Source organism: Phyllobates terribilis, unplaced genomic scaffold, assembly GCF_046119375.1.
Source record: "Phyllobates terribilis strain yellow unplaced genomic scaffold, ASM4611937v1 Scaffold_11__3_contigs__length_659146591, whole genome shotgun sequence".
In the NCBI taxonomy this organism is placed as follows: Eukaryota; Metazoa; Chordata; class Amphibia; order Anura; family Dendrobatidae; genus Phyllobates; species Phyllobates terribilis.
Genome location: NW_027362771.1, coordinates 348,897,535 through 348,920,885, shown reverse-complemented (window position 1 = coordinate 348,920,885; position 23,351 = coordinate 348,897,535). Strand labels below are relative to the sequence as shown.

At 44.6% G+C, this 23,351-nt stretch overlaps 1 protein-coding gene across 1 annotated transcript in view; it reads right to left on the bottom strand.

Annotated features, from left to right (window-relative positions):
• The window catches only part of LOC141166311 (long-chain fatty acid transport protein 2-like), a 47,032-nt gene that overhangs the window by 2,247 nt on the left and 21,434 nt on the right, over positions 1-23,351 (bottom strand). Inside the window, exons 4-7 of the mRNA XM_073652876.1 lie at positions 23,130-23,254; positions 18,226-18,420; positions 17,329-17,419; positions 16,729-16,927 (exon numbers count right to left, since the gene is read on the bottom strand). Of these exons, the coding sequence (XP_073508977.1) occupies positions 16,729-16,927; positions 17,329-17,419; positions 18,226-18,420; positions 23,130-23,254 (610 nt within the window). The remainder of the gene's footprint in view (positions 1-16,728; positions 16,928-17,328; positions 17,420-18,225; positions 18,421-23,129; positions 23,255-23,351) is intronic.

Genomic DNA, 23,351 nt, shown 5'->3' with positions numbered 1-23,351 from the left:
TGGGATCTTAAAGAGTAACCGTCATCTTAATTTTTATTTCATAAATCAATAGTACACATGAAAATAAGCAGTTTTGTAATACTCATCTCATCAGAGAAATCTGTTTCTTTCTCTTACAGAATTGATGAGTCATTATCAAAATTCTCAATTCTGAGGTAAAATTTGTATTTTTGAAGACTGACTTTCCCATCAGTGAGATAGGAGATAGCAGTTGCTATGAATACAATTATATGTAGACAGGAGGAGGGAGGAGATAGACAGAGCTCCTCCCTTCTATCTACATAAAATCTCATCAGTAGCAGCCGCCATCTCCCATCTCAGTAATGTAACAATCTGTCTTCACCCAATAATCAACTTAAGTAGAAAGTTGTCGCGGTGCGACAAAAACTATTTGATCATTAAGAAAGAATGCCTGGCCATCAAGTGGTCCCTAGGCGCTTTGAGGTGCTACCTGTTAGGTTGGAAATTTAGGTTGATATCGGACCATACCATGCTAAAGTGGATGAGGGAGAAAAAGAGGAATAATTCCCGAATAACGCACAGGATTTGAATTTTCACGTGGAGCATAGGCCCGGTAGATTTCATGGGAATGCCGATGCACTTTCAGGGGAACACTGTTTGGTGGCAGAAGGTGCCCAGCCCCGCGGCTTTGGGCAGAGGGGAGGTGTGTAATAAAGCATGGACAACGTGTATGTATCATCACGGTGGTTGGCCTCGGTGATGTAAATCCCGAAAAGACTACCAAAAACATTAAGTTACTGAGTAGTTGTTTGATTGGATTCTGGATCTGGGATTTAGGAGTGACCAGAGAGTTGGGTTGGAATGGTCACTGCCGAATTCGAGCCCAGGCTTTACAATTCTGTTATTAGGCAGTTGAGACAGCTCAGCTGGAGAGCTGTGTTGGAGGTGCATTTTCTGTGTTGTGGTGAAAAGCATTGAAAGCTGCTGGAACTCCTGCTGTGTGCGGGACCAAGTGTCTTCTTGGAGAAAGGACTATTTATGTTACACCTTATTGTGCCAAGAAAACGCAATAAACGTTATTTTTGTGTTGCACCAAAACCTTCGCCGGTGCTAAACCGAATGCATACTGCTGAGTTCAAAGCCTACAGTGGGATTACACTAAACGATCTGATTAGACCTTTAAGCCAGCCAAAAGATCAATTCACTGGACGAACGAAAAATTTTCCAATTTACATGACCTGATTTTTGAGAAACATTTCCTCCTAGGAACACTCATTCTCTGCAATCGGGCCATTTAAGTGCACCCTTACACTTTAGGTTTGATGACCTTGTAAAGGCTATGTAAGTGATCTGCATAAATATAAATATTTCTTCCCTATGATAAGTAGTCAGAGACTTGATTTTAACATTTTGTTTATTTATGGAATTTTAACTCCATTTATATGTAGAAATTTGAGCATTATGCATGTTCCAATGTCCCGCACCTGTATAAGGCTATTGTCCTTTGTGTTTAATACGATTGCTAGGCAGCTGCACAGCTCAGGTGCAGTTTGTTGTGTCTTCTACAATTTCCATTAATAACAGGGTCTGTTGGCTGAAAATACAATCTGGAAAATGTTCCCAGCTAATTAATCTGCTCCACAGAGAGCCTACAGACTGCTAACATACAGAGAATATATTTTGCTTAGACATGACATTTAAAATTTCAGATAAGCCGGATCCCATGCTTGTATTCCAATCCTGCACTGGAAGTAACATATTTATTGCTTAAAAGGAAAGGTTGTGCAACCTATAGGCAGCATGTTATAGAGCAGGAGAGACTGACAAGATTAAAGGGAACCTGTCGGCAGATTCATGCTGCTTGAACGGCGGGCAGCATGAATCAAACACTGACTGTTTGATTGCTGCCATGTTTGTTTTACTCTGAAAAGCTGCAGAGTTTCAGAACAAAGATTTTTTTCTAAGCTGCCCAGGGACTACAATCCCTTGCAAAAATTATGGAATCACCGGGCTCGGAGGATGTTCATTCAGTTGTTTAATGTTGTTGAAAAAAAGCAGATCACGGACATGGCACAAAACTAAAGTCATTTCAAATGGCAACTTTAGGGCTTTAAGAAGCACTAAAAGAAATCAAGATAAAAAATGTGGTACTCAGTAAGGGTAATTTTTTTTCAGACCAAGCAGAGGGAAAAAATTATGGACTCACTCAATTCTTAGGAAAAGATGATGGAATCATGAAAAACAAACACACAAAAGAACACTCCAATACATCACTAGTATTTTGTTGCACCACCTCTGGCTTTAATAACAGCTTTCAGTCTCTGAGGCATGGACTTAATGAGTGACAAACAGTACGCTTCATCAATCTGGCTCCAACTTTCTCTGATTGCTGTTGTCAGATCAGCTTTGCAGGTTGGAGCCTTGTCATGGACCATTTTCTTCAACTTCCACCAAAGATTTTCAATTGGATTGAGATCCGGACTATTTGCAGGCCATGACATTGACCTTATGTGTCTTCTTCCAAGGAATGTTTTCACAGTTTTTGCTCTATGGCAGGATGCATTATCATTAGTGATGAGCGAGTATGTTCGGTTAACCCTTTCACCGAGTATATTCACCCGAGCACCGAGTATTTATAGCGTGCTTGGGCTTTAAGTTTTCGTCGCTCCGTGAACATGATTTGCGACTGTTTGACAGATTTAATACATGTGAGGAATGCCTGTTTTTCCAGCATTCCTCACATGTATTAAATCTGTCAAACAGTTGCAAATCATGTTCACGGAGCGACGAAAACTTAAAGCCCGAGCACGCTATAAATACTCGGTGCTCGGACGAGTATACTCGGCGAAAGGATTAACCGAACATACTCGCTCATCACTAATTATCATCTTGAAAAATGATGTCATCATCCCCAAACATCCTTTCAATTGATGGGATAAGAAAACTGTCCAAAATATCAATGTAAACTTGGGCATTTATTGAAGATTAGTGTTGAGCATTCCGATACTGAAATATCGGGTATTGGCCGATATTCGCGGTATCGGAATTCCGATACTTAATTCCTATACTTTTGCAATATCGTATACCGGAATCGGAAGTTCCCATAATGCAATGAGCCATTTTCATTTTATTCAGCCAATGAGGATCCTAAGAAGTGTGGGCACATCCTGTTAGGCATGTAGGCATCTTAACTAATGGCATGGCTGTGATTGGCTGCTGAAATGATGTCATGATGCACGATAAAAGCCGCCGCCGCCATTTTGAGCTCACTCTGCTGTGAATTCAGTTAGGGATAGGACGCTGTTGTTCTGAGGGACAGTTTTAGCTACCTATTTGGTCTATTCTGCTTTACCCAAGCTACTTTATAAATCGCTGTGCCTTGCAGTGCTAGTGCACAGTTCTCTGTGCTGTTCACCGCTTTCTGCAAGGTCCGTGTGTGTGAGTGCAGCTCACCCTGTAGTGTGTGCTTCAACCACGTCTGGTTGTAGTGCACTCAGTGTGTGTCACTGCCTCATACATTGTCCTTTTTTGCCAATTCATAATTTTTCCTGATATCTCCTATTAGTGTGGTGGTTCCATCCGTATTCAGCTAAATTGGTTCCAAACACACTATATAGGAGTAGTTAGAGGAGCCTTTCTGCAGCATTGGGCCCTGCAGCCCCAGCCAGATTAGTATTAGCCTATTTTTTGTAGCCTCATCTATTGCATTGTAGGTTACCTTCCTACATTGTAATAGCTACAAAAAGTTTGTGATACTATCGGTATTACATCTTTAGGCACATCCAGTGTCTTTTTGTGACAAAAAAAACCTAAATAAAGTTCACCAAACACTCCACTTTACAGTTGTGTAGGCCACATTAGCTCATATTAAAGTCTAGTCCACACTTTATAAAATTAGTGTTTCTTATACCTGTTAGCAGCTGTTCAGGAATAAGCACACTAAGCCCTTAGTACTTTTCTGCCTTTCTTTATCAGTCTACCAAGATGAAGAAGGTAGGGAGTAAGGCATGTGGGCGTGGGCGTGGGCATGGAGTTTCTGCAGGGAGAGGACGTGAGGATTCTGTGCCTGCAGGGAGAGGACGTGGGGATTCTGTGCCTGCTGCGGGCACCAGTGACTCAGCATCCCCGTTTTACCAGGGAACAGTCCTTTATGCGCAGCTTTGTAGGAGCTAGCCGTACCCCACTGCTGCGGGAGGACCAAATTGAAGCCGTTGTCGGATGTATGGCAGCTAACGCATCGACTTCAATTAGTTCCAGATCCTCTCAGGTCCTGAGCACTGAAGACCACCCATCTGTCTCTTCACCACCTGCCAAATTGCCCAGGCAGTCAGAGAGCCCTGGACAGGAGCCATCTCTACTTCTGTTCTCTGAATCTCTTGGCTTGGAAAGAGGGGGCCAGCCAAGCAGAATTCGAGAATTTGAAGAAGAGGTAGTATGCAGTGATGCGCAACCATTTTGTCTCTCTGAATCTGAAGAGGCGGGTGGGCCAGTGCCTATCGTCAGCAGCACACCTCAGTACGCATCTGATGATGAGACTCAGGTGCCACTTTCTGGTGCATACTGTGCTGTCGAGACTACCCAGGAGAAGCAGTTGTTTGAAGAGGGTGGTGTAGATGATGAGGTCCTTGACCCATCATGGCGTGAGGGACAGGAAGGTGGTGGGAGCAGCTCTGAGGAAGAGATTCCCCGAACAGCCCAAAAAGGAGGGAGGGGGCAGACTTGGTTGCCTGTAGCCTCCACTTCGGCACCCATTAGGAGCATGGCTCTTCCAAAACCCAAAGCGGGCGCTCCCAAGACTTGCAGTGCCTGGTCCTTTTTTGACACAATTGCAGATGACATTTGCTTTGTGAAATGCAAGCTGTGTAATCAGAAGGTGAAAAGAGGGAAAAGTGTCAGCAACCTCAATACCACAAATATGTGGAAACATGTGCGGACCAAGCACGTGGTGGAGTTACAAAAACACTGAAGACCTAGGCCAACCTACAGCGCCACCTACCACCTCTTCAGCTCGTGTTGTAGCCTCTTCCTCCAGCTCACACACAGCTGGTTCAGCTTCCTCACAGGATCGCCATGGAAGAATCTCTGGCACTGTTGTACAGAGACACAATGTAATTCCACCCACAGCACCACTTTCCCAGTCATCCTCACACTCCCAGGCCAGTCTACAGCCATCGTTAGCACAGGCATGGGAGAAAAGGCGCCCATACTCGGCAAACCACCCCCGAGCACAGGCTCTGAATGCTGGCATTGCTAAACTACTGGCTCTTGAAATGCTATCATTCAGGCTGGTGGAGACTGACACATTCTGTAACTTTATGGTATTGGCAGTCCCACAATACAACGTGCCCAGCCGCTTTTATTTCAGCAGGCAAGCCGTCCCTGCCCTGCAACATCATGTGGAGGGAAAAATTAAACATGCGCTGCAAAACGCCGTCAGTAGCAAGGTCCACCTGACCACCGATGCGTGGACCACTAAGCATGGACAGGGACGATACCTTTCCCTCACTGCCCATTGGGTAAATGTTGTGGAGCCGGGTACAGATCTTGAGAGTGGTGCTGTACGTGTTCTGCCAACTCCAAGGATTGCAGGAATCCAGTCTGTACACATTGACTCCTCCTCATACTCCAGTTCCTCTGAATCAGCGCTGCAGGAGCCGTCACGGTCTACCTCCACATCGACCCGTGAATGGTTACCTGTTATGATGACCGATATGAGCACAGCCGTGGCCAAACGTCAACAGGCCGTATTAAAATTAATTTCTTTGGGGAATCGAAGCCACACAGCGCAGGAGCTCTGGAATGCCATCAAGCAGCAGAGCGACGTGTGGTTTGTGCCAGCGAATCTCCAGCCAGGCATGGTAGTGTGTGACAATGGCCGAAATCTGGTGGCAGCTCTGGGCCTAGGCAACCTCACTCACATCCCATGTCTGGCACATGTGCTCAACTTGGTCGTGCAGAGTTTTTTGAGGGACTATCCGGATCTTGATGCACTGCTTCACAAGGTCCACATAGAGTGCGCTCACTTGCGGCGTTCCAGCACCGCAAGATCACGCATTGCAGCTCTGCAGCGCCGATTACGTCTTCCGGAACATCGCATCATATGTGACCTACCCACCAGGTGGAATTCAACGTTACATATGTTGGAGAGGTTGTGTGAGCAGCAGGCAGCAGTAATGGAGTACCAGCTGCAGCAGGCGCAAACAAGTCGCAGTGCGCGCCGTTCACACTTCACCACCACTGAGTGGGCCTCTATGAAGGACATTTGCCACGTTTTGCGTGCCTTCGATTATTCCACGCGGATGGCGAGTGCAGATGATGCACTAGTCAGCATGACTATCCCCCTTATCTGCCTGCTTGAAAAAACACTGCAAGCACTAAGGGACGAGGTTTTGGAAGAGGTGGAGGATGAGGAGTCACAAATGCCATCTGCTTCTCTACAGTCTGCGCAACGTGGTTCCTCACAAAGGCCTAGGCAGGGGACACTTTGTGAGGATGAGGAGGAGTCAATGGATGAGGAAGACATCTGTCCAGAGGAGGGAGGTACACAATGCTCTAGTAGTCAGTATCTAGAGCGAGGGTGGGGTGATGCAGAGCAGGCAGAGATCACGCCTCAAGCAGGGGACAGCGTTTCTTGGCCAGTTGGCAGTCTGCAGCACATGGTTGATTTCATGCTGCAGTGCCTGAGAAACGACCGCCGCATCGCCCACATTCTCAACACGGCTGATTATTGGGTGTCCACCCTCCTAGATCCTCGCTACCGGGACAACTTACAAAGCCTCATAACACCGTTGAACCGGGAGCGTAAAATGCGGGAGTACCAAGACGCACTGGTGCATTCCATCATGTTCTCCATTCCAACCGAGAGCAGTGCTGCTAGTGCTTTACAAAGCAGCTCAGTGCGTCGAGGCAGTGGAGGAAGCTCTGCACAAAGAGGGAGCAGAAGCAGCGCCTGAGCACAAGGCAAGACCAGTATGGCCGAAATGTGGCAAAGTTTTGTGTCCCCGCCGCCACAAATGTCTACACCATCACAGACGGCTCCAGTCAGCAGGAGGCAACATTTCCGTCAGATGGTGACAGACTACATGTCTTGCCCTCTTAGTGTACTCCCAGACGGCTCTTCTCCCTTCAAGTTTTGGGTCTGTAAGCTGGATACATGGCCAGAGCTTAGTCAGTATGCATTGGAGGTGCTAGCTTGCCCTGCTGCTAGTGTATTATCGGAACGTGTCTTTAGTGCCGCAGGTGGTGTACTAACAGACCGTCGCATGCGACTATCCTCCGATAACGTTGACCGGCTTACTTTTCTCAAAATGAACAAGGCCTGGATCTCTCATGAATTTGCCAGTCCTCTTCCAGAATAAATAATTGGTTGGCAACAGTATCCAGGTCTCCTGTTGTGTTCATGTTTCTACCACCTGAACTGTAATCCCTGAGCTCCAACACTGCCAGTTGGCGCTCGGAAGTGCCGTCTGCACAGTCAACACTTGCTGCCGTGTTATTGGGGTTCAGTAACGTCAGCTGTTCCCCTGCTGTGCGGACGGCAATTTCTCCTGCTCTGTCCACATTCTCACTACTACAGATTTTAAAGTTGCTCCAATTACACCTCTGGCTCCTCTGTTTTCAGTATTATTCCTGAGCTCCAACACCGCCAGTTGGCGCTCGGAAGTGCTGTCTTGCACAGTCAACACTTGCTGCCGTGTTATTGGGGTTCAGTAACGTCAGCTGTTCCCCTGCTGTGCGGACGGCAATTTCTCCTGCTCTGTCCACATTCTCACTACTACAGATTTTAAAGTTGCTCCAATTACACCTCTGGCTCCTCTGTTTTCAGTATTATCCCTGAGCTCCAACACCGCCAGTTGGCGCTCGGAAGTGCCGTCTGCACAGTCAACACTTGCTGCCGTGTTATTGGGGTTCAGTAACGTCAGCTGTTCCCCTGCTGTGCGGACGGCAATTTCTCCTGCTCTGTCCACATTCTCACTACTACAGATTTTAAAGTTGCTCCAATTACACCTCTGGCTCCTCTGTTTTCAGTATTATCCCTGAGCTCCAACACCGCCAGTTGGCGCTCGGAAGTGCCGTCTGCACAGTCAACACTTGCTGCCGTGTTATTGGGGTTCAGTAACGTCAGCTGTTCCCCTGCTGTGCGGACGGCAATTTCTCCTGCTCTGTCCACATTCTCACTACTACAGATTTCAAAGTTGCTCCAATTACACCTCTGGCTCCTCTGTTTTCAGTATTATCCCTGAGATCCAACACCGCCAGTTGGCGCTCGGAAGTGCTGTCTGCACAGTCAACACTTGCTGCCGTGTTATTGGGGTTCAGTAACGTCAGCTGTTCCCCTGCTGTGCGGACGGCAATTTCTCCTGCTCTGTCCACATCCACTGTACTACTCATTTAAAACCTCCTCCAATTACACCTCTGGCTCCTCTGTTTTCAGTATTATCCCTGAGCTCCAACACCGCCAGTTGCTGCTCGGAAGTGCCGTCTGCACAGTCAACACTTGCTGCCGTGTTATTGGGGTTCAGTAACGTCAGCTGTTCCCCTGCTGTGTGTCTGGCAAATTCTCCTGCTCTGTCCACATTCACACTACTACAGATTTTAAAGTAGCTCCAATTACGCCTCTGGCTCCACTCTGTTTTTAGTATTTACCCTGGGTTCCAGCACCGCCAGCTGGTTCTCGGCAGTGTCTTTGGCACGGGTACTCCCTCCTGCCCAGCCTGGTTCCAGCACGCCAGCTGTTACCGGGTAGTGTCAACGTCACTTTGCCTCCAATGCGTTGTCCTGTCGTGTTGCGGTCGGGTTAGCCGACTCTATGGTGCCTGCAGTTTAGGTGACTCCTATGTGGGCTGCGGGATCTGGCAATGAAGACTGGTTCCATAGTGCCAATAGGACAAGCACCCCCTGTAGGACTGTGGGTTTTGGTAACTGCGGCCGGCTCGCGGCCTTGAAACTTTTTTTTACATGGGTACCTTCTGCTACCCATCCGGGTTCCAGTACCGTCAGCTGGTTCTCGGCAGTGCCTTTGGATTAGGTGCCTCCTTCTCGGTATCCAAGTTCCACCAAAGTCTGCTGGTCCTTGGTAGTGCTTTCTGGCACAGGTACCTCCTGCTTAGTAACCGAGTTCCAGTACCGTCAGCTGGTCTTCGGTAGTTCCATAGGCTCTTGTACCTTCTGCTACCCATCCGGGTTCCAGTACCGTCAGCTGGTTCTCGGTAGTTCCATTTGCTCTTATACCTTCTACTACCCATCCGGGTTCCAGTACCGTCAGCTGGTCCTCGGTAGTTCCATTTGCTCTTGTACCTTCTACTACCCATCCGGGTTCCAGTACCGTCAGCTGGTTCTTGGCAGTGTCTTTGGCACGGGTACTCCCTCCTGCCCAGCCTGGTTCCAGCACACCAGCTGTTTCCGGGTAGTGTCAACGTCACTTTGCCTCCAATGCGTTGTCCTGTCGTGTTGCGGTCGGGTTAGCCGACTCTATGGTGCCTGCAGTTTAGGTGACTCCTATGTGGGCTGCAGGATCTGGCAATGAAGGCTGGTTCCATAGTGCCAATAGGACAAGCACCCCCTGTAGGACTGTGGGTTTTGGTAACTGCGGCCGGCTCGCGGCCTTGAAACTATTTTTTACATGGGTACCTTCTGCTACCCATCCGGGTTCCAGTACCGTCAGCTGGTTCTCGGCAGTGCCTTTGGATTAGGTGCCTCCTTCTCGGTATCCAAGTTCCACCAAAGTCTGCTGGTCCTTGGTAGTGCTTTCTGGCACAGGTACCTCCTGCTTAGTAACCAAGTTCCAGTACCGTCAGCTGGTCTTCGGTAGTTCCATTGGCTCTTGTACCTTCTGCTACCCATCCGGGTTCCAGTACCGTCAGCTGGTTCTCGGTAGTTCCATTTGCTCTTATACCTTCTACTACCCATCCGGGTTCCAGTACCGTCAGCTGGTCCTCGGTAGTTCCATTTGCTCTTGTACCTTCTACTACCCATCCGGGTTCCAGTACCGTCAGCTGGTTCTTGGCAGTGTCTTTGGCACGGGTACTCCCTCCTGCCCAGCCTGGTTCCAGCACACCAGCTGTTTCCGGGTAGTGTCAACGTCACTTTGCCTCCAATGCGTTGTCCTGTCGTGTTGCGGTCGGGTTAGCCGACTCTATGGTGCCTGCAGTTTAGGTGACTCCTATGTGGGCTGCAGGATCTGGCAATGAAGGCTGGTTCCATAGTGCCAATAGGACAAGCACCCCCTGTAGGACTGTGGGTTTTGGTAACTGCGGCCGGCTCGCGGCCTTGAAACTTTTTTTTACATGGGTACCTTCTGCTACCCATCCGGGTTCCAGTACCGTCAGCTGGTTCTTGGCAGTGCCTTTGGATTAGGTGCCTCCTTCTCGGTATCCAAGTTCCACCAAAGTCTGCTGGTCCTTGGTAGTGCTTTCTGGCACAGGTACCTCCTGCTTTGTAACCGAGTTCCAGTACCGTCAGCTGGTCTTCGGCAGTTCCATTGGCTCTTGTACCTTCTGCTACCCATCCGGGTTCCAGTACCGTCAGCTGGTCCTCGGTAGTTCCATTTGCTCTTGTACCTTCTACTACCCATCCGGGTTCCAGTACTGTCAGCTGGTTTTCGGCAGTGCCTTTGGATTAGGTGCCTCCTTCTCGGTATCCATGTTCCACCAAAGTCTGCTGGTCCTTGGTAGTGCTTTCTGGCACAGGTACCTCCTGCTTAGTAACCGAGTTCCAGTACCGTCAGCTGGTCTTCGGTAGTTCCATTGGCTCTTGTACCTTCTGCTACCCATCCGGGTTCCAGTACCGTCAGCTGGTCCTTGGTAGTTCCTCAGCCTTCTTGTACCTTCTGCTACATTTCCAAGTTCAAGCTTTTTGAAATGGTTCTTGGTAATCACTCTGGATCTCCCTGACGAGGACCCTGAAGACAAGGACCCTGAAGACCAACCCGAAGAAGACGAGGACCCCGAAGACGACGACCCTGAAGACGAGGACCCTGAAGACCACCCCGAAGAAGACGAGGACCCTGAAGACCACCCCGAAGAAGACGACGACCCTGAAGACCACCCCGAAGAAGACGACGACCCTGAAGACCACCCCGAAGAAGACGAGGACACCGAAGACGAGGACCCCCGAAGACGACGACCCTGAAGACCACCCCGAAGAAGACCAAGAAGATAACCCTGAAGAAGTTGACCAAGAGGACAAAGAAGAGAAGACAAGCACCAAGATACAGAAGAACAAGAGACAGAAAATCAAGAAGCAGAAATACAAGAAGCTGCATAACAAAAAGCGGAAGAACATTAAGCATAAGACTAAAAATCAGAGCAAAAGATAATATCTAAATTATAAGCAGAAGATGACTAAGCAGTGTATGGGGGTGAGTCCGTTCCTCCTCGTGGTGCCCCTGGAAAAGACCTGCTGCTGCAGGCCAAACTGAACGCGGACAAATCCTGTTGTAAATCTTTTGTGACGGGCAGAACGAAAGGTGTAATGTCCAACCTTTTATAAATAACAACTACAGGAATGCCTGTCACAAATAAGAATATGATGAAGAATTAGAATATGAAGAATGTAAAAAAAGAATAATACGAAGAAGGTGAAGAAGATGAAGAAGGTGAAGAAGAAGTGGATGAAAAAGATGCTGAGGATGATGGAGAAAGTGTGGGAGAAGTAAAAAAGAAGGTGAAGAGCATGGAAGTAGTGAAACATAAATATCTGACAAAATATAAAAATACTTAACATAGTCAATATTTCCGTAACTCAGAACGTCTTAAAAAAAATATTAATTCCTGCTATTCCATTTGATTGGGCTAAACCTCTATGCCTTTATTGTCTCCCCCACCTCCCCCAATACATTCTACATTATTCTTAGTTGTTTTCCTTCATGTAGAATTTTTCAGTACTTTTTCAGTATCGGTCCGATCCAATCCGATCCGATATTTCCCGATATCGGAAGGTATCGCTCAACACTATGGAAGATGTAATGACCGCCATCTCCCCAGTGCCTTTACCTGACATGCAGTCCCATATCATCAATGACTGTGTAAATTTGCATGTTCTCTTCATGCAGTCATCTTTATAAATCTCATTAGAACGGCACCAAATAAAAGTTTCAGCATCATCACCTTGCCCAATGATTCGCGATTCATCGCTGAATGTGACTTTCATCCAGTCATCCACAGTCCACGATTGCTTTTCCTTAGCCCATTGTAACCTTGTTTTTTTCTGTTTAGGTGTTAATGATGGCTTATGTTTAGCTTTTCTGTATGTAAATCCCATTTCCTTTAGGCGGTTTCTTACAGTTCGGTCACAGACATTGACTCCAGTTTCCTCCCATTCGTTCCTCATTTGTTTTGTTGTGCATTTCCTGTTTTGGAGACTTATTGCTTTAAGTTTCCGGTCTTGACGCTTTGATGTCTTCCTTGGTCTACCAATATGTTTGCCTTTTAACAACCTTCCCATGTTGTTTGTATTTGGTCCAGATTTTAGACACAGCTGACTGTGAACAACCAACATCTTTTGCAACATTGCATGATGATTTACCTTCTTGATAATCCTCTCCTTTGTTTCAATTGACATCTCTCGTGTTGGAGCCATGATTCATGTCAGTCCACTTGGTGCAACAGCTCTCCAAGGTGTGATCACTCCTTTTTATATGCAGACTAACGAGAAGATCTAATTTGATGCAGGTGTTAATTTTGGAAATGAAAATTTACAGGGTGATTCCATAATTTTTTCCTCAGAATTGAGTGATTCCATAATTTTTTCCCTCTGCTTGGTCTGAAAAAGCTACCCTTACTGAGTACCACATTTTTTATCTTGATTTCTTTTAGTGTTTCTTAAAGCCCTAAAGTTGCCATTTGAAATGACTTTAGTTTTGTACCATGTCTGTGATCTGCTTTTTTTCAACATTAAACAACTGAATGAACATCCTCCGAGCCCAGTGAGTCCATAATTTTTGCCAGGGGTTGTATGTGTCTCAGCCTGCTAGTGCGATGTGGTTCCCCGCAGATTCTTCCCGTCCTGCTACCCGTGACTGACCGGCATCTCCCTATAGACTCACCTTTTCAGAGACCTTTTATGAAGAGTGGGGCAGGAAGAAGCCACTGGGGAGCAATTCTAATGTATGGGCCCCAAAGTTCTTGTCTTGTCTTGCTCTAGTCAACGTGTATACGCCAGAAAATTAGCATACCACATTCTGAATTATTGCAAAAATTTTGCACAATGCGGCATTGTGCTAAAATTTTGCAACTTTTGTGGTTTACCCACCAGTTTGAATCAAAAGTACCGGCGTTTCTTATGGCCAGAAATGTTACTCCTCTCAATGACGCACACCACTGATAAAGATTTCTGTGCATGTTAAGTGGAGTGCGCCTGTTAATGAATTCAGAGCATCTTATTCCTGCACGCCCCTCACTAAAGCCCCCGTCTCACATAGCGAGATCGCTAGCGAGATCGCTGCTGTGTCACGGTTTTGGTGACGCAACAGCGACCTCACCAGCGATGTCGCTATGTGTGACACTTTGCAGCTATCAGGCCCCTGCTGTGAGGTCGCTGATCGCTGCAAAGTGTCCTGGACCATTTTTTGGTCGTTGCCCTTCCGCTGGTCAGCACACATTGCTGACCAGCGGGAGCAGCGATCAGGCTGGTAACCATGATAAACATCGGGTTACTAGGGGCACACGCGCACCTAGTAACCCGATGTTTATCATGGTTACCAGCCTGCTAAAGTGAGCGGTAACCTCCCGCTCACTGTAGCAGAGTGGTAACCATGATAAACAACGGGTTACTAGGTGCGCGTGTGCCCCTAGTAACCCGATGTTTACCATGGTTACCAGCCTGCTCCTGCAGCAGGCTGGTAACCAGGAGCAGGACATCGTGGAAAGATTCTTTCCACGATGTCTCTGCTCCCCTGATCGCTGGTGAGCCTGCCTGTTTGACAGCTCACCAGCAACCACATAGCGACGCAGCAACGATCCCTGACAGGTCATATCGTTGTCGGGATCGTTGCAGCGTCGCTAAGTGTGACGGGGCCTTAAGACTAGTGTAGGAAATGGCAGTCTTAATGGATCAGGCTGACTCTGCAAAGTATGTTTGACCTGAAAGGATGTTGCATTTTAGAGTAAAACATGCATAGCTGAAATACAATGCCAATGTCTGATTCATGCTGCCCATGGTTTGGATAGCATGAATTGTTGTCAGGTTCCATTTAATTAATTAAAACCTCCGCTCATTCTGGATTTAGCAGTCAAGCCTTAATCCTTAATTGTCAGTACAGTACACTTTTAAAAGAAGGCTGTTACACAGGGTGGACTTTTCTGCTGGTGTCCTTTTAGGTTTTGTTTTTACATTGTTCACTTTGCTCAATAAACTTGATAACTGCGGTATATTCTGCAGGTTGGTTAAAAATATATATAGTTCAACTTTTGCACAAAACAGTTTTTAAAAAAAACCTGCATGAGTGGAGTTCTCATTGATGCCATTTTGGGTACACAACAGTTTGATCACCTTTAGTGCATTGTTGGGGAGTATAAAGAAAAGAAATAAGCATTTTAGCTATTTGGTTTTAATTATTTTTTTTCCCTACAGTGCTGTTTAAATCATATAAATGTTTTATTATACAAATTGTTTTGCGGCCATACCACTTATATATTGTTGTTTTTCTTTAAAATGTCCTTTTTTTCATTAAAAAAAGAAAATTAAATAATTAAAAAATAACCTTTAACTTCTAACTATTTCTTTTTAGTCCAAGTTGAGGACTAGACCATGAGATCCTTTGATTGCTTATATACTTCAATACTTCTTCATTTGTCACTGCCTAGGGGATTTTAAATGGCAGGTATAGAGGCCATGGTTAGGACTCCGACTGCCTGGGAAACCCATTGGCACTTCACATTCAGATGACAGGAGCTAATCCACTATCTTCAATGGAGTAACAGAAGTATCCCACTCCTGTAAATCTATATACAATAGATGCCAGGTTCAGCATTGTGTCACGCCGGAGCAAGAAAATGCCCGGTGTGTGGCGCAAAAGAGGGGAAAACTACGGAAAAACAGGTAAAGGGAGCCCTGATGATAGGGAGAGTGATAGAGACCCCTAAACACTCACCTGAGACTGAGCCTTGTGCTCCCTATCTTCTCTAGACGAGTCCTTCTTCCCATCTGGGCGATTACATGTCTAAGGCCTGGCTAGCCCTGAGCTAACAAGGACTAATAAGTAGGGTCGTAAGACACTAGTCTCACTACTACAGTAAGAAAACACAGAGAGGGAGGCAAACAGGGAGAAATCAAACAACACATTTTTAGTTTTAACGAGAACAACTTTAACTGGAACAACCTCTTCTGGGAGGCAGCATAGAAAACCTATAACTGGCTTAGAAGAGTGCTAGGAGTGAGTATAGATGAGGATTAGAGCCATAAGGAATCCCAGCAGGATCAAAAAGGAATTCTTAACCCATTCACCACTAAGTGAAAATCAATCCACTCCACTTAAGTTAATCGCCGAACAGACTCCAAAGAGGACCTACCATCTTCCAATCACTGTGCCCTTCTGATCCCAGATACCACAAAGGTCTCATGGTGGTACATTTGTGACACATTGACTGTGGCACTTAAGAAGGCAACAGCCAAACTTATTTCTGATTCCAACTGTTAGAGCATAGTGTTATATGTCTAATATAGCTGGCATCCGCAACTACCATCAATAAGCTCTGTTAGTCATTTAATCACCAAATCTGCTGTGTATCTTGCTAACTAATGTCCATCCAGAGTGTCACAACTCTGTTGTCAGATTACCCGGGGCCAGGGACTCCTTCCCTGTCCCTATTGCTAGGGGCGCCCTAGCTATCCTTGCTTCCGGATTACTTCTGATGGTGAAGATGCCAGCGCCACTTTGTTGAACTCCTGAATCTGCTCTCTATCTGTCCCCCTTCCCTCCCAGGGAAGTGGGGCTTAATAGTGTATGTATATACACAAACCAGACTAACAAGGGAGGATGTCCAGGGATAAATGAAAATACAAATCATAAAAATATGCACTCACACACAACAGAGAGGAACACCGGAGAGAAAAGGATGGAAGACCAAATTCGAGAGGATGAGGATTTGCACACAGCCGAAACACCAACCAACAGTCACAGATCATCACTCCAAACTCCTCTACCAACACCTCTGATACACACCAGGCAGTATGAAACTATCAATGGCAATCCAGATTGCCAGAGGAGAGTATATATAGGAAAGGGGAGTGGCCAATTCTGAAGAGGTGATGTCAGGAAAGCTTCAGAGACTCTAAGCTAAACAGTTTAACCCCTGCACTGCTAACAGAAATCTGCACAGTTTAATATGAAGAAGTGCTTCTATTCAGTGCAGGAGTACGTGAAATCAGACGCTGTGGTCTTCTGGCCCCGCTCTGTCGTGGTAAACCTGTGACACAGAGGATGCATTGTCACACGCTCATCACAGTTCTAACACCACTTTTCATTTTGTTGTACAAACTGATTTGTTTGCAAAGCAGATTTCAGCCTTTATTTTTGGGACAGACCATAGCTGATCACTGCCAGCAATATGACCTCTTATTGAGATGCGGCTAGTAGAGTGACCCTCGTTCTACTGGCTTTCCCTGCCAGTTAGGATGCACATTGCTCCCACCCCCACCGTTGTGCAGTGACACGCTTGATCAAATCTTGGCTGTGGAGTGTGAAACATGAACTCCACCAATGAGCAAAACTATCCTCAACACAGATGGAGCTTTCAGAGCTGCAAGAAGACATACTAGATAGCTTACCGAAATGTGTCTCCGACACGATCCTGGAAGAAGACGAAGTCTTGTTTATCTATCATTACCAAATCTCCTGTATTAAAATACATATCTCCCTTTTTAAACACATTTCGAAGCCTCTTCTTCTCAGTCTGTGATTCTTCTCCTGCATATCCCGTGAAAGGATTAGTAATTGTAATTTCAGATATTAGCAAACCAGTTTCTCCTGTAAGCAAGTGGTAATAAACAAAGCAATGTGTTAGCCATTTGTAAATTACTACTTGTATGGTGATGGTGACGGATCTACTTTTTATTGAATGTATTTAGCTGAAAAAAAAAATCGAATGGTACACAGTTGAAACATAGCCACTAATTTCTAAATATAATGGTTTTTCTATACTAAACAAAGGTTCCAATAATGTGACCACAACTGCATGTACTATGCTTCTAGTTAGCTTATTATCTAGTGTTCTGAGCTAACTTGGGAGACAGTAATGATAAATGTTGCAGAGCAAACTTATACCTTGAATTCCCCTGTAAAATACAGATAAAGTAGATGAGACAAACAAGTTCATGTTCAATGTATTAAGTTATTATTTTAGTTCGGCGCATAAGTAGCATTTTTACCTTTGGCAACACGAATGCAATGTCCTGCAGCATCACGGACTGGTTCATCCTTTTCCACATCATATTTGATCACATCAGAAGGTCTCACGCGCTAAAATACAACAATTTCCAGAATCCACTTAGTAAAATTCTTGTAAAATTTGACTTAACTTTTCATCAAGTCTGAATATAAAAGTGATCAGAAGATACAGTGAAAGGAAAGCACTTTTCTACTTTTTGCATATTTTCATACTTTTGACGAAAGTTGGCAACTGAACGTTGTAGCGGTGTTTGTCAAAACCAAACACCCTTTAAATCAGTTCTCAAGTCCAAATTTTGTAGTTTTCAATATGAAGTCACTGTCACCGGAATTACCATACAAAATTAGCCTAAGAGGTAATTCAAAAATGTAATAAAAAAAATAATTTTCACTTTTATTCGACCTTTTTCATAACATATATTAGTCATTCTAGACTACGCAGAAAGACTGCTGTTACAGTAGGAGGTCAAGACTCCACAGGAGACTGACATTTTGGAGACGCTCCATACTGTAAACAGGTTTGATATTTCAACTTTTCAAAAGTTCTGCCTAAGTTTGCTGTTTTCTCTAAAGAGGTTGTCCACTACTTTTTCATTGATCAATGTCTGATCGGCCGGGGTCAAACACCCGGCACCCCCACCAAACAGCTGTTATCGGTGCCGGCCGGAAGTACTTACTTGCCGAGCTTGGCCATCTACTTGTAGTGGTTGCAACGAGGTACTGCACATCAATTCAATAGAGTAACAGCTGATCCGCGGGGGGGCCGAGTGCCGATCAGACATTGATGGCCTATCCTGAGGATAGGCCATTAATGTAAAAGTAGTGGACAACCTTTATAAAGTTAAGATACACAATAATCACAGTTCTATGTTACTTACCCTTAATAGGCTGTTGCATCTTCCTATTGCTCCTTCTTTTCTGGTGTAGTTAAAAAAAAATGAGTTTCCTTCTGTTGCCGCATAAAATTCATAGATATGTATATTACCAAAACGATTAATGAATTCCTTCCATACATCTTGCCTTAGTCCATTTCCAACTGCAAGTCGCACACAGTGGTCCTTATCATTGTTTTTCTTGAAGGAACAAGAAAAATTATGAAAGTCAGTATTTCATATCAGTATTTATAAGCCAAAATCAGGAGAGGAAAACTATACTAAAAACACGTCACCACTTCTACATTTTTCATCCACACCTGGTTTTGACTTACAAATAGTTCCAGTGGTGAATAAACAGATAATATTCCAACATTTCAACCAAAAAGGTTTTTTTCAAGGAATCTGTAGAGAAAATCTGAAAGGAAATATGAAGCCCCAGAAGAGCTACAGTTAGGTCCATATATATTTGAACAGAGACAACATTTTTCTAATTTTGGTTCTAGACATTACCACAATGAATTTTAAACAAAACAATTCAGATGCAGTTGAAGTTTAGACTTTCAGCTTTCATTTGAGGGTATCCACATTAAAATTGGATGAAGGGTTTAGGAGTTTCAGCTCCTCAACATGTGCCACCCTGTTTTTAAAGGGACGAAAAGTAATTGGACAGATTAAATAATTGTAAATAAAATGTTCATTTCTAGTACTTGGTTGAAAACCCTTTGTTGGCAATGACTGCCTGAAGTCTTGAACTCATGGACATCACCAGACACGGTGTTTCCTCCTTTTTGATGCTCTGCCAGGCCTTCACTGCGGTGGTTTTCAGTTGCTGTTTGTTTGTGGGCCTTTCTGTCTGAAGTTTAGTCTTTAATAAGTGAAATGCATGCTCAATTGGGTTGAGATCAGGTGACTGACTTGGCCATTCAAGAATATTCCACTTCTTTGCTTTAATAAACTCCTGGGTTGCTTTGACTTTATGTTTTGGGTCATTGTCCATCTGTAGTATGAAACGACGACCAATCAGTTTGGCTGCATTTGTTGTTCACTTGGTTGGCTGTTGTGAAGGGGTTTCTCTTCACCATGGAGATTATTCTGCGATCATCCACCATTGTTGTCTTCCGTGGGCGCCCAGGTCTTTTTGCATTGATGAGTTCACCAGTGCTTTCTTTCTTTCTCGGGATGTACCAAAATGTAGATTTTGCCACTCCTAATATTGTAGCAGTTTCTCGGATGGGTTTTTTCTGTTTTTGCAGCTTAAGGATGGCTTGTTTCACCTGCATGGAGAGCTCCTTTGACCGCATGTTTACTTCACACCAAAACCTTCCAAATGCAAGCACCACATCTCAAATCAACTCCAGGCCTTTTATCTGCTTAATTGAGAATGACCTAACGAAGGGATTGCCCACACCTGTCCATGAAATAGCCTTGGAGTCAATTGTCCAATTACTTTTGGTCCCTTTAAAAACAGGGTGGCACATGTTAAGGAGCTGAAACTCCTAAACCCTTCATCCAATTTTAATGTGGATACCCTCAAATGAAAGATGAAAGTCTGAACTTCAACTGCATCTGAATTGTTTTATTTAAAATTCATTGTGGTAATGTCTAGAACCAAAATTAGAAAAATGTTGTCTCTGTCTAAATATATATGGACCTAACTGTATGGTTGTACAGTAGTAACCCATGACTCAGCTTTGGAGGGATTAATTAGTGAAGGGTTAATTAGCCTACATATCTTCACATGGGTAATTAGTAGGGTCAAAAGTTTAAGGGGTGGAAATATGGGGGTGGTTCCAAGAAAGAGCAGGCATATGGTGCTTCTCACAAAATTAAAATATCATCAAAAAGTTAATTTATTTCAGTTCTTCAATACAAAAAGTGAAACTCATATATTATATAGAGTCATTACAAACAGAGTGATCTATTTCAAGTGTTTATTTCTGTTAATGTTGATGATTATGTCTTACAGCCAATGAAAATATAAAAGTCATTATCTCAGTAAATTAGAATAATTAACAAAAAACACCTGCATGGCTCCCTACGTGTTTAAAATGGTCCCTTAGTCTGTTTCAGTAGGCTCCACAATCATGGGGAAGACTGCTGACTTGACAGATGTCCATAAGGCAGTCATTGACACACTCCACAGGGAGGGTAAGCCACAAAAGGTCAGTGCTAAAGAATCTGGCTGTTCTCAGAGTGCTGTATCCAAGCATATTAAGGGAAAGTTGAGTGGCAGAAAAAAAGTGTGGTAGAAAAAGGTGCACAAGCAACCGGGATAACCGCAGCCTTGAAAGGATTATTAAGAAAAGGCCATTCAAAAATTTGGGGAAGATTCATAAGGATTGGACTGCTGCTCGAGTCATTGCTTCAAGAGCTACCACACACAGACATATCCAGGACATGGGCTACAAGTGTCGCATTCCTTGTGTCAAGCAACTCATGACCAATAGACAACGCCAGAAGAGTCTTACCTGGGCCAAGGAGAAAAAGACCTAGACTGTTGCTCAGTGGTCCAAGGTGTTGTTTTCAGATGAAAGTAAATTTTGCATTTCATTTGGAAATCAAGGTCCCAGAGTCTGGAGGAAGAGTGGAGAGGCACACAATCCAAGCTGCTTGAGGTCTAGTGTGAAGTTTCCACAATCAGTGATAGTTTTGGAAGCCATGTTATCTGCTGGTGTAGGTCCACTGTGTTTTATCAAGACCACAGTGAGCGCAGCCGTCTACCAGGAAATTTTAGAGCACTTCATGCTTCCCTCTGCCGACAAGCTTTTTGGAGATGGAAATTTCATTCTCCAGCAGAACTTGGCACCTGTCCACACTGCCAAAAGTACCAATACCTGGTTTAAAAACAACAGTATCACTGTGCTTGATTGGCCAGCAAACTCGCCTGACCTTAACCCCATAGAGAATCTATGGGTATTGTGAAGAGGAAGATGAGAGACACCAGATCCAACAATGCTGACGAGCTGAAGGCTGCTATCAAAGCAACCTGGACTTCCATAGCACCTCAGCAGTGCCACAAGCTGATCGCCTCAATGCCACGCCGCATTGATGCAGTAATTGATGCAAAAAGAGCCCCGACCAAGTATTAAGTGCATTTACTGAACAGACATTTCAGTAGGCCAACATTTCGCATTTTAAAATCATTTTTGAAGCTGTTGTTATAAAGTATTCTAATTTACTGAGATAATGACTTGTGTTTTCATTGGCTGCAAGCCATAATCATCAACATTATGGCTATGTGCCCATGATGCAGAAATGCTCAGGATTTTTTCCTGAGCGTTTCTGCATCTCCCTGGCAGAAAAAAACACATGTGGATTGTACATGCGGATTGTACATGCGTTTTCCTGCTAGGGACATGCGGAAGTGAAGCGTTCTTCACTTGCATTTCCGCATGCGGGTTGACAAGCGCTTTCCAAGCGATTTTAGCATCACTTGGAAAGTGCTTGTCAACTTGGTCACACTATATAAATCCATGCAAACAGCATGGATTTATATAGTGTGACCCGAGAAAATGTCAAAAAAGAAAAAAATAAATATATACTTACCCTCCGATGGCCCGCGCTGTCTTGCTTCGCTCTGTCCCAGCTGCCAGCAGCGGTTGACTGAAGGACCTTCCGACGTCAGCGTCGCGTGACCCGTCCTCTCCTCCACACCCGGGTACCATCCGCACATTAGAACGCGCCAATTGCGCAAGTACAGATGCAGTCTTGCGGAATTGGCGCGTTCTAATGCAAGTCAATGGCGGCGAAAATGCAGCGCTTCCGCAAAATTAATGGACATGCTGCGGATTTTTGAGCGCAGCATAAACGCTGTGGAAAAATCCACAGCATGTGCATTGAAAGTGCGGAATTGCATTGGAGACCATGGGGGAAGGTTTACCAATCGTTTCCCAAGCGTTTACGCTGCGGAAATTCCGCAACATAAACGCTTGAAAAACGCATCGTGGGCACACAGCCTAACAGAAATAAACACTTGAAATAGATCACTCTGTCTGTAATGACTCTATATAATATGAGTTTCACTTTTTGTAATGAAGAGCGGAAATAAATTAACTTTTGATGATATTCTAATTTTGTGAGACGCATCTGTATAAAGTGGAGGAGAAGATGGGAGGCCCTCAATAATTACAGGGGTACCACCCACCCACACCATTAATCTTGGATTTTAAAAAAATTTCAAAGCAACAATGGATATAGGTAGGGTTGTTTTTCGGTGTCATTTCAGTTTGGCGGTGGGAGGAGGTTCTTAGAGTCGTTGGAAAAGTGTGGTGGGGTGGTTGTACATCAATGAGATGACTCAATTGTGTGTTTGGAATTTGGTGTTGGAGAGTTTTTTCGACTCTTCAGTGTGGGGTCCTTGGGAAGTCGTGGCATGGAAAAGGTTTTCCCCTGAACTTGTGGTCTTGGCTTGGGGTATTGCCAGAAGATTGTTTGTTATAATAAAAGACGATTTAATCCAAACGACGTGTCTGTTTTTATTTTTGGAAAATCTGGAAAAGCATCATACAAGCTTCGCATCTGCATTTTTGTGCTGGGATTCTCAGACTATTTATTGATACAAATGCATATGCATTTACCGATTTTTTTTTTTTTTTCCGAATTTAATGCAATTCTCGGTGTTAAAGCCACACATGTAACTCAGCGTACTTGCAAGAGAAATTCACATGTTGCAGATTTGAAACACGCACCGCAGGTCAGTATACACAGTGTAAAAAAAAAACACAATGTAGGTCATTAGGTCATTAGACATGAGATTTCTATCAATCCCTTCCACTTTTCTGGAACTGTAAGACACTGAGCTTTTTGCACAGTGAAAATATGCAGCATGAAAAACTAATTGTGAGAACTTAACCTGATTGTTTCCAAGCAAACATTTGAAACAAATAATTCATTATAATTATCCGTACCTTAGGAGTGTTACATAAGTATCGGAGGATCTCCCCAATATACTGGAAGGATGTTACATTATATTTCCTGCAGTCATCCCAGAATTGGCTAGCGGAGAACTTGTTCCTTAAAACACAGGTTGCTCCTGGGTAAAAAAAAAAGAGGTATTAGGAACGAATATATAAGTTGTATATAACTGGAACTATGTATCATAAAACGCATCTTTGGTAATCACTGTTGCT